A 12158-nucleotide genomic window follows, 5' to 3' on the forward strand; every position below is an offset into this window, starting at 1 on the left:
GTGCAAGCCGGAAAGAACGAAGCGTGAACGGGAACCGTGAAACGCTCAAATGCAAAGTTCAACTAACCACACTGCGCTTTCGTTTTCCGAAAGGATATCTTTTTTATAAATTACCTGCGACAGATAACACTGCAGCGCTATCTGTCGGTCCCTATACGTGGGAGACGCCCGCCACGCGCTAAGCGCGTCCTGTAGGACCATAATAAAGCTTTCCACTCTAGCCAAGTTTAATGTTTGGCTGTAGAACACAGAGAAATGGAGTGGCCGAGACACTCCCTATAGATACGTCCTTTTCCCAGCAGCAACCGACATACCCACAACCTGAGAAGCGAACAAAACCGAACAGCCTGAGCGCAAGTGCCTCTACACGCGAGTAAGTAAGACTTTATGGCGAAATTGTACTAATTAAATGAGTAAACTCGAATTACTGGCGCAATAGCGAGAAAGTAAAGCCTTAAGAAAGCAGATGAACATAACGTTTTTCATTCCTGTCATCTTTGTAAGTTATGCGTGTCGCAACAGTCACTTCCTAGGGGCGTCCGAACAGCGTAGGAAAGGTGGGAGGGGCGGGCGGGTTGTCTGATGCATATTAATAAGTTTCCGATTGCAGAAGCGTTAATCTCGTTAACCTCGGCAACCAACGGGGAATCCTGAAATAGTTCTTGAAATACATCCCGGACGATTACGATCTAAGACACATAGTAAATTAAGAGAGCTAGCAGAATGTTTGTAACTAGTCACACTGAAGTTATTTATTTACTCAAGATTATTAAGGCAAAATGATCACTCAGCCTGGCGGCTTGTGGCGTGCTCGAAGCGAGTTGATTATTCTTCATATTTACACTCAATTGTTATCTTATTTCAATGTCATTTCTTTTTTCGTTTCGAAGAGAAAGCACTAGTAGAGCTGCTACCCGGCCTCGTTCTCGCTTGTGCACGTGTGTTTATCTTGTGGCGAAGGCAGCTCCATGTAAGTAACATTAAAAAAAAAAGAGAAAAGAAACGAATGCTTCTGTAAGGAGACAAATAGAAAAACATGCACGCCGCGGTGGGGTAATTGAAATCAGCAGCCGCCTTCATTATTATTCACGATAAACATTGACTGAGAGTATATGGACTGCGTATGCGAAGGCGCGGGGCGAGATCGTTCCTGCGACCTCGAGAGACAGCGCGGACTCCAACAGGTAATTAGACACGAAGGCACGCGGGAATCACCGCGGTTGCAACCGGAGGATTTGCCAACCACTCCGCCAAGCACCACTGACGCACGTGGTTAAGAGTTGGAGGCAAGCGGACGCGTCGCGAAATTGTACATTTCGTCTTGCCTTGAAGACCGGCGATAGTTTCCAAGAAAGGGGGAGCGTTTGATTTACGTTCTCGAAGCGGGAAGTCCACCAGTAACGCGCTCGTGTCGCAAAAACCCAGAGTTGGTGACGTCGTGAGCGAGACTGTTTTCTGGCCGTACGCTGCGTATTGTCACCGCTGGCTTTAGGGCGAGGGATTTTTAAAGCCCGCATCTCCCATTGGCGCGTTTTGATGAAGCGATCGGGGGGCAGAATGAAAGGCGATCAATTTTGGTGCGTTCGCCTGTGTATACGTCCAAGGAATAATATCAAAGAGCAAGCGGCGGTTGTGCTGACGTGCGTTACGCGTCCGTAGTTCACGAATCTAGCCGCCGAGTTATGTGATTCGAACTACAGTCAAAACTTCGCAACTTTTTTTTCTTTTTTTACATTGCCTGTAGTTTGGTACAGCAAATAGGCGCTGCAGTTTTTGTACACGATATGTCGCTAGAACACAGCACGCTTGTGGCCGGGCGAATAATTTTGTGTTTTTGTTTCACCGACTCCTTCCCGAGTGCCCGCGACTCAAAGCCGTAAAGCAAATAGTTACATATTGTTAACCATTATGACTGAAAAAAAAAATTTTTTTGGAAGCTCGGTCCCTGACTACAGACGTGGGACAACAAAGAACTCTGGTAGCTTGAAAATTCTCTTTAGGAAAAGATGAGTTTTAATCGGTTTTCAATAAATTAGCATAATTTGTAGCCCCCACTTACATATGTCCTCATACTGCAGATTGTATGTATTGCACGCAATTTTACGTTGGTGATACAGGTTGTTACGCGGTGTAGTTAGGCATTTATGCTAGTTATGTGTAGTTGCGTCAGCCAGCTTGTTCGCGAAACCGTGCACATGTCTATGCGTGCTCTGGGACTGCAGTTCTGCATTTTCCTTAAATCTGTTCGAGGAAGTGTGATTGTCCGTGCGTGCACTTGCGCTAATTTCTGTGCATTTGCGTCCCGGACGTGTGCGACGTTTCATGAACCTTTACGCTCTTCGTCTTTCTTTAGTGTTTTCCAGGACTTTACTTTTTTGTTTACTCCCTAACGAGGAGTCGCCGGCGCTCCCCACCTAAAAGTGTCAACCGTTTCCTTACAGTTTTTCTATGTCGAAAAGAAAAATAAACTGAAATAAATATGCTTACTGCATGCATGTCAATACTGGCCCATTAGCAGAGAGTGGATGAAGCACTGCTTGCGTCTTTACGCCTGAAAGGAGCGTTCTTAACTCCGCTCTGAATGTACGGGGAACCATGAAAGTTCACGGACCACGGTATCTCAGAAAACGTTGAATTTTCGAGCAGTCTGTAACACTAGCGAGAAAGAACCGCACAAACCAATGTTGTTCGCATATACTAGCAGAGGCTGGAAATGAGAATACCAAGCAGGGTTACCAGGTAACTCCAACCAAAGATCACCAAACTGGCCTTCGTAGTGGCACAACAGTAGTCAAAATAAAAAATTTTAAGTAGCTGCAAAGTTGTCAGACGTTTGTGTTTTATATGATGTGATTCCATGCAGGCATATTTATAATTTTCAGCAATAAAATCTACATATCAATTTCTTTCATGGAATGCAGAATTAGGGCCGGAATTTCACCAGAGGCTTGCGCTATAAAACCACTAAAGAAGGCCCCACAAAGGTGGTAAATGAATTTTCCTCTTCTTGCACAGGCATATTTGTTAAGACAGGGCTACTCACCTCGATGCTTTATTGGGGCTATATCTAGGAGTCCGGAAGAGTCATTTTAAATACATGCGCACATATGTCGCCACATGATGTCATGTTTAACTCTTTCCGTGCCCTCACCCTCGTAGCACCAGTTCAAGGAGTGCCGCGATACATGCTCGCAGGCAAATTTATGATAAGGTAAATGCGAACTTTATGACAAATTCAGTCTCTTGTTCTTTCTAAAAAAATAACTCATAAAGAACTCTAGAAGCGTCACTCAATAAACGCGCTGAACAATGGTATGCATTGAGCATAGTTGCAGCTAACGAAACTTTTACAAAAAGCAAAGCAATACACTATAGATTCCAAGGCAAAATGCGGAGCAATAGATGGCTGCTTCACCTCAGAAACGGAAATGCTAACAAACTTGCAACTGCAATACTTTGCTTAATTGATCATCAGGGCAATGCACTTAGTGATTGGCAGCTTCAATGATGCTTTGCTTCATTTTTGCTGCCGCCGAATTTGGTACGCGAGGAACAACGTTAAATGATCATCTGTTAAAATGATGATCTGGCGTCCGCCCCCTCCTCAGCGCAGCTTATGTAGTGGCTTTAGAGAGACGAGTTGTAAAGGGCGGAGGGTTAGCTTTAAGAACAAAATGTAGCCTAAAATAGACACATGGCCAAAAGGAAAGTTTTTGCGCCAAGTCGGACGAGAACTAGCCCAATTTTGCTATGAATAGTGCAAGCCGGTAACGCCGAATGAACAGGTTGCGTTGTGAGGTTGCAGAGATATTCATCGTTTCCCCAGACCCCGTGGTCTGTAAACGTTCGCGCTCAACTGTACCTAAGGAACCGCACCTTGAGGTGCAAGCTGTATACTTGGATAAGGCATTAATGCTTCCCTACTCGTCCTGCACTACGTAGGCGTTTGTTGTTGTTCCTGCGAGACGCTTGTTTCAACGACATACTTTAATTTCTTTTATGTCGTGTGTTTAGCTTGTGTTATGTGTAGGCCAGGTGTCTAGCGTGCATCGTTTTATTCGTCATCGCATTTGCCTCGAGTACCATGCTAGGCATGAAGCCGGCTTACCTGTCCAGTTTTTAATAAAGAAGCTCTCTCTCTCTTTCGCGACACGAAGTGAAGGAGGAAGAGAAATAAATGTACTCTTTAACTGACTAAGTCAGCCCCAAGTCCTGGCATTTTTTTTAATACCTAACGTGTTGTTAAATCGAAGTGTTTATCAAAGGTTTCCACGGGACTCTGTCCCGTAACGAGGACAAGAGAAAGAATTCTCAGAGCTGTCAGGCTTCAGACTGGTCAGAGACACTTATACGCGTAGGCTGTAGCATGAAGCGACAAAGGAAACCCAGTACGGATTTCTAAGAAACCTTTATCGAATTTCCTTCCTGCCTTGCCGCTACAAACAGATGGATAACAACTTTCCCTTTCATGAACCTCCCTACAACTTACGTGTTTCAGCAGAGATGATTTGGGACGGCCAAAGTGCGCGAAGCGAAACAAGAGGGAAATGACAGTCGGCTAGGGATGTTTGTATAGCAAAATTTTCTAATCGTATCGAATATGAATATTCGAGAAAAGCGACCTTGGAGTATCGAATATATTTTTATTGCTGAACAAAGTCAAATGTACAAATCACGTGATGTTATTTTTGTAAAGAAAAGAATAATATAAATGCATCTACAAAATACTAATTTGTTATTTGATACGTGTAATGTCGTTCATAAGTGGACGTCGAGTCTATACTGAGGAGCTTGTACGTAAAAACTAAGCCAGTGAAGAGTGATCGCACATTATGACAATGGCAGTAATAATACTAAATAACAGAACGCCACCAGACGCATGTAGTGTGTGTTCACACGCGCACACGCACCGCACATTCCCTTTCATTCTTTTTAAAGGATTGCGAACATGGTGAAAGCGCCTAAACAATGAAATGTTTTGCCTAAATTCAGACAATAAATTCCCATGCAGTCGAACAGAGAAGTATCTTTACAGAAAGGCTGGAAATTATTAAATGAAGGCTATCTTCTTCATGCGTTAGCTTAGAAGCTTGCGCATCTGCGTCACAACCGCGGTTTGTCCAACAATAGAATCATTCGTAGCAGCCAACACTCGCATCGATCTTTCTGCGATGCTATCTTTAACATTCGAACAGAACCGACTGCTCGCCAATTTCAAAGAGTTAATACTAGAATCCAATGCGAACCGAACAGCAAGGACGATTATGTTCGTATGCGAAATTACTAATATTTGCCTACCTTTACAATTCACTGCTTCCTTCCACGCACTTTTGCCCCGTTGGTGACATTTTGAGCGCCCTCGCCTTACTTTGCGTTCTTTAATTAATGTTTTCAAGCAGTGTTGCCAACTAGAAAAAGAGCTGCTAGTCGACACCTCACAAGACTCTAAACCAGGGCTACGAGCCTCCCAAGTCCGCTAAAAACCCGCTAAATGGAAACAGCAACCAGAGTTAAGTTCATGCTTTTTTTCGTGTCTAAGCAAAACGCACTTGAAAAAAAAAAAAAAACCATTCTCTGAACAGAAAGGTCTGACTATTTTTGTCCATAACGGAATAAAAGGTATAAATTATCACTATTATAATAAAGCCTCCTTTTTTTCTGTGTGCGACTGTGAAATGCGGGAACATATCGCAAAACGAAACTAAAAAAAAAATAATGTATGCTTCCTTAAACTGCAATCACAGGCCGGAGAACAGGTTGAACTACGAGGTATGGATTCAAATTACATTAAATGTCCTCTGTTTCATCTTTGTATGATCGCGTGTCCACCGTGCGTGGCAGGGTACAAGGTCGGTGCCGTCTCTGACCCCGTAGACCTCCATCTTGACGGTCTTGCGGACAACGTGCTCGTGAATTACGTCACTGAAGCAGCATTTATCGTTTCTTTGAAGACCAGCCCTCCTCCGAGGATGCCATTTCTTATCTAAGTGGCCACTGCGTCTCCTAGCTTAAATTTAGTTATATTCAGCTGGCTGAAAACATGCTCGACTTCCGCGTTACATCCCGGAAGCACCAATATTGATAAAGAGAAATCGGGAAGTTGGCTGATTCCGCTGTGAACTTCACTGCGGGTCTCATAGTTTGGGGATTTCATTTACAGAAATCCTCGAAGGGATTTATGTCAGAGCTGTATCACTGCATTTCTTCACAACGCCCCAAAGGAAACCGCGACTTTCGTCAACCACTCTCGAAGCGCTGGCTGCTGTAACTGTTCCTTCCTGAATGTTTGGATGCATTTCAGCGTAGCCATTTCACGAGGTAACATCCTCTAAGCGTTCGCGAAAATGCTAAGTGGGGAATTACTAGTAACTACCAAAACTACTAGAGCTATTGTGCAGAGGAGGCATGGAGACATGGAGGAAGAAATGCGAAGCACAGTGGTTCCGCGTGATGATGATTATTCCCGCTTACTTCCAATGAGGTGCGGGTAAGCATCATGTTTGCGACGCGGAAAGTATGAATGATTGTCCAAAATTTACAGTTTTTGCACCCCCAATAAGGAATTAAATATTACGTGAGAACCACCTAAAAAAACCCGCCACCCACAACTGAACGAATTTTCTCGTTAGGCAGTAAAAGAAGACCACTAAATTTATTAGGAAAACAGCTAAGCTGGCAACACTATTTCTCAAACCTTATGTTTCGTGTAATAGAGGCAACCAGCTGCAGTGTATGTGTCCCATGCAGTTACGGCATTTACCCAGGTGCACAGGTGCGCGGGCTTGATTCCACTGAGATGAGCGCTCAAAGAAACAATCCTTGCAAGTGGCGCGTATGGGATTTCGTGCACATTAAGAGACGCCAGGTGCGATAATTACCGCCCGATTGAAAGCACGGACATTTATTGAAAGGGCCAGGAACGATTGCCACAGTTCTGAAAGATACAGAAACGGTTCCGGTTATGGTATTCACAAGGGCCGAGCGAGTCGAGTGTGTACCTGGCCAGGTCTGCCGGCCGCTCCGACGCTCTCACTATATTCTCAGCGTTCAGTGACGAGGCTTTACAGGTATACTGTTACATGATGTGTGGAAAGATGCTTGTAGAAAAGCAGTGGATAAGGAAAGGCTCTGCTCGTAGCCTACAGCGACGCACTGGCGCCTGCTGTGGCATTTTTAGCCAACTTCACTCGATACATGCGCTCAGCGATGTCGTCGTGCGGATCCGGTGAGGGCAGGGGTCCTTCGCTGGCATCTGGTTCAGGAGTGCGCCCCATGAGCATATCGGTGCCAACCGCGAAGCCGGAGAAGGAGGTGAACGCCCTGTTCGGAGCAGACGACTCGTGGATGGCTCCATCCTCCAAGTACAGGTAGACGACGTCGTTTTGAGATAGGTAGAGCAAGGCCCCGCTGGAAATCCAGCTGAAACCGTTGTTGCTGGCGAATGCAGTCACCACAGGCACGCGGTTTCTGCGAAGCGATATTCTGCAGGACCCTTGGCTCGGCGCCATGGCGGTGAAGGAGAAGTAGTACAGGCCGGGCTGCGAGCATCTGTGTACGTATCGTGGAGAAAAAAAAAAACGTGAAAGACGCTTAATATGCAAATTGTTTTGGAACTGGAAATGAAGTGGGTATATCAATCCAGTAAGCTGTCAAGCTGTGCTTTCAAGGCGCACTTCTAAAGAAATCGTCGCCCCTCCTCCCATCACGGTGTTCCATGGCTGAGCACGACGTAGAGGGTTCGACTGCCGTCTGCGGTGGGAGTGGAATGCAAAACCGTCCGTGTACTATATATTTAGGTACTCGTTCAAGGACTGGATCACCCCATTACGGCGTCTCTCACGACCCATATATCGCCTCGATAGCTTAAAATAAATAAATAAATAAATAAATAAATAAATAAATAAATAAATAAATAAATAAATAAATTGAAATTGCGAAATCTACTTTAGATGAAACCTTATACCTGAGGTTTTATATCCTTGCAATGAGTGTTGAGAACAAGCTGCAAAAGTACTGCTGGTGCAAAGCGCTGGCTCTTAATGTCACATAGAGAGAGGAAAAGAGAGAGAGAGAGAGACAAAAAGATAGACAGAAAGAAAGAAATAGGGAGAAAGAAAAATGATATGGGCAAGGCAACGAGGTTTAACCCAAGCTTCTGGTTTGCTACCCTATACATAGGGAGAAAGGCGAGAGAGAAAGAATAGCAGAGGATGTCGCACAGTTGCCTAAATAGCGTTGCGGGCTGAAATGTTATGCGTTATTTCGCGCACTCACAGCAGCACCGAATCAGCCGCGGCAGACTTTGGTAGCGTCGCTGCAAGCTTTAATTCTAGAATTTTACGTGCCAAAATACACGACGTGATTATGACGCACGCCGCAGTGGGGGACTCCGGATTAATTTTGACCACTTGGCGTTCTTTAATGCGCACTCAATGCACGGTACAAGATCATTCTTGCATTTCGCCCCCATAGAACTGTGGCCGCCACGTCCAGGATTCGACCACGCCCTCGGGCTTACCAATGCAATGCCAAAACCACTACGCCACCCCCGTGGTTTCACTGGAAGCCCAAGCGATAAGATGGGGCTGCTATCGAAAGCAACGGCGATGATGGCTGCCGAAACCACATCACTTCTTTTTTTTTTTTTTGGAAGAATGCAGTTGGAGAGTGAAGACGTACGGAAGCAGAGGCGTCTGGTGATTACGCACCACAGCTGCTCACGTGCAACGGCACGTCAGTAGCAATGCTGTAAGCCTAGCGAGAAGAACGAGCAAGCCGCCAGGAAGAGAGGAAACGACGCTCAATATTTTGAAAGGGCTACGGGCACTGAACAAGTGCGAGCACGACACAAAAACTCCGCGCTCACAACAGCGTGGGCTTAGAAATCAAGTGTTGAAGAGTCTGAACAAACGCGATATGCCGAGACAATACATGTGGGTCGAGCTAGTCAAGTTGCAAACAAAGCGGCCGCTTAAGAAGATACACTTCCAGAAGCACAGACGTCAGTAAACTATATACACAAAGACGCAAAGAGCGAACTGAAGCATAGTTGCAAGTACAGAGAAGCTGTAAAGCTAAACAGAACACCGTGCTCGATGTTCACTGTAAACAACTTTAGCGAGACAGTTTCCATAGCGTTGAGAATAACGGCATCTGAGCATTTTGTTACGCTTTTGCCTTGTTTGTTATGCAGTAATTCTGCGCTGCCATGCGCTGTTTTCGCGGACGTGTGACCCTGGCCACTTGCTTTCTGCGTACACAAATCTTCTATAGCCATCAAATAACAGCGGGGTCGTTCGCAGAGGGATCAGGGAAGTTCGGCGGTTATCCAGAGCGCCAAATTTGCTAAGCTCGCTGAAAAAAAATGAATAAACGGGTTTTCTTTGAACAAGAGTGTAGTGCATTTCTACGTCAGACCAGAGCCAAGGAGACGTAAGGAGAAGGGAAATATTTTTTGGGTCTCTGCTGGAATTGCCGGTTCCATGTAATTACTTGCTACGTATGCGTGGCACTCTATCAAATCCGGAAATGACGACTTTGTTCGAGACGGCCACCCACCAAACAAGTCTACGCAGGAGCGAGGAAGCGTGAGCTTTACTTTTAATGTGCGTGCGGTATTGGCTACATTTTGTCTCGGCTAACACGCTTCTGCTACTCTGCTCTTTCTTGCTAGACTCCTGCGTAACCAATTTAAACTCGTAACATGTGCCCGTTTTTTTTTTTATTTGAAGATCGATGCTAATCAGCTTCCATTTTCATATCTCCGAGTTCAGAGGGTGGCGCCGTTTGTGCCACTGTGACGCGTCGCGGATATTGCTTTTTCGCATATTTCGGCTATTTTTCTTCTGTGTGCAATGGTCCCGAAGATTGCCAGCCAGGCTGAGCTTTTGCCTATGCTTTTGAACGCCGTGTAGTATTTATATGTCAGGCGATTAACCCACCACGTGCATGCGATGTCAAAATCTATGACGTCAGGAGGAGCTTTCGCCAAGATTTCAAATGGGCACCTCCACCCGTCATCGCTACATTAAGAAAAAAAAAAAAACGCTGCCCAGCGAAGCCTAAAATGGCTGTAAAATTGACAAATTTGACATTTCAAAGGCGTTTACCAAATTAAAGATCTTGGAATTTCGGCCGAAGAACTGCGGGAAAGAGAGAGAGAGAGAAAGCAAGTAGATATAAGGCAGGGAGGTAGATAAGACTAGCGTCCAGTCTGCTACCCCACACTGGGGGTGAGGGAAAGAGACAATAGAAAGAGGAAAATAGTGAGGGAGTGAGAGAATGAGCACTGCGTGGACACAGTAGGACGCACAGATAGATTGCAATCGGTCGCCGAGGCCGCTGCCCCACAAAAGGTCCAGTAGCACACGAATAACTTTCTGCGCCATCGACGCACGTGGCCGAGGCCCAAAAACAATTGTTTCAGAAAACGTTCCGCTAGAGTCCTGTAGGCTTAGTGAAGTCTGCGAAGAGCTGTGCGGGACGTCCTATTGAGGACGAAGTGCACCAGAGATGTTCGATAGTTTTTGTCAAGGCCACAGGTGTTGCTCATTGGTGTATCGACCATTCGAAGACGGAAAGAACGCGCGTTCTTAAGTGCCACACAAAGCCATAGGTGGGTGCGAAGTGATGCATCCCCGTGGGAGAGGCTAGCTTGCACTTGGAGCCGTAACAAAGGGTCCAGGCCACGAAAGCGGCAATTAGTTGAGCTGTACAAGGCTATGAAAGAAGTAATGCGAAATAATTTTTCTCGGCAATCAGTGAATCGATTTTGAATAAATAATAGAGGATCGAATAAATCTGTTGCATCTAATAGATAGAGTAAAATTGTAGTGTCTGTAGAAAGCTTTTTTAGTCTGTCACTTTGCTTTATATAAAAATTGTTAAGAGGTTCAAAAGTTTGAGAAACGAAACTATAAAGTATGATGCCTCCCTGTCACCTGCTTCGTCGCGATTGTCTTGCTTTCCTTCACTCACTTTCAGTTGCGCTAACTCGCGAAAAAGTTATGAAACTATTGGGTTTACAACTCTGAAACTCAGCAATAAAAAAAAAGCTATTGCAATTTTGTAAAGTGCACTTAATCCTTAATCTAAAGCTGCCAAAATTGATTTATTACACGCCGATATGAAATACACTACTAATCTCAATCTGTGAATGGGACTTTTGTAAAACCCTTGTAGACATTGTAACAAATTCACGCAAGTTGTAAACCGGTACACCAAGTTTGTCCACTTTAGATGCCGTAACGGATCCAGTTTAAGAACTGTGATGTCTATTTTGATGCACACTTAAAAGATCGTAATCTTCGAGCTGCCATTTTATATTTACTTGCCGGTATTCGGCATTTTTTTGTGAAAGGATTACAGTACGGAAATCAAAAATCTACGTTTACATTCACTAGGAATTTAACTATCTCTCATGTGCAACAAATTTCATTCACATTTCTCATAAAAGTATTTCTGCGTTTCGTGTGTCTTTGAATGTAGAAATCGTAGTTGGCCCCGAGTTAAGGCTTTCTTTATAAGTAACTCTGGCGGGTTACCGCAACCTCCCAGCAAGGCTCTGTGAAAGCACGAACCGGAATGCGCCGAGCTCTTTGGTGACTTCCGCTATCATATTAGTCGGCACTCGGTTGAAGCGAATGTAGGTGCCATCCTGGGTTCCCTGCGTCATGGTGAAGCCCACCATCGCACTTGCTTCTTGCACGGCGAAGTATCCGAGTAGCAGAACCGGCAGGAGGCGCCAGCCGGCAGCAGCAGTGGCATCACGTGGAGCAAACATCGCAAATTTGGTAGCTGCTGAAAGAAGGAAAAAAAGGAAGAAAAACAGACAGAAGAGAAAAAGTTCAATAATTCATGCACAAGAAACTGTTACACGAACAGCGGAGCGAGATGTGTTGTAAGACAACGGCGCATCGGCATTTCATATGCCGGTTCAAACGGCAGAAAAAGGACAAACGTCAAAAGAAGAAATCTGAAGGTGGGGCAAGCGCAAATGCAAAGTACGGTAAAGTGGGTCGCCTGAAAATTGTGCGCTAGGAAATCGCAGCGAACAAAAGAGCTGGGACATCCAATAAAGAAAAGAAAATGATGAGACGAATGTTTATACTTTTTTAAAACGTTGGTTACAATTCACTGTTTCAAGCTCGACACGTGTA

General features: G+C 45.0%; 1 protein-coding gene across 1 annotated transcript; it reads right to left on the reverse strand.

Annotated features, from left to right (window-relative positions):
• Positions 1-7139: 7139 nt before the first annotated feature.
• LOC142574561 (complement C1q tumor necrosis factor-related protein 4-like) lies at positions 7140-11787 on the reverse strand. The gene is made up of 2 exons (XM_075683613.1): positions 11580-11787; positions 7140-7548 (listed from the first exon to the last, which is right to left on the reverse strand). The coding sequence occupies exons 1-2, from the start codon at positions 11780-11782 to the stop codon at positions 7140-7142; spliced, it is 612 nt and encodes a 203-aa protein (XP_075539728.1). The 5' UTR covers positions 11783-11787.
• Between the last annotated feature and the right edge of the window lie 371 nt (positions 11788-12158).

Source organism: Dermacentor variabilis, chromosome 3 (genome assembly GCF_050947875.1).
Source record: "Dermacentor variabilis isolate Ectoservices chromosome 3, ASM5094787v1, whole genome shotgun sequence".
NCBI lineage: Eukaryota > Metazoa > Arthropoda > Arachnida > Ixodida > Ixodidae > Dermacentor > Dermacentor variabilis.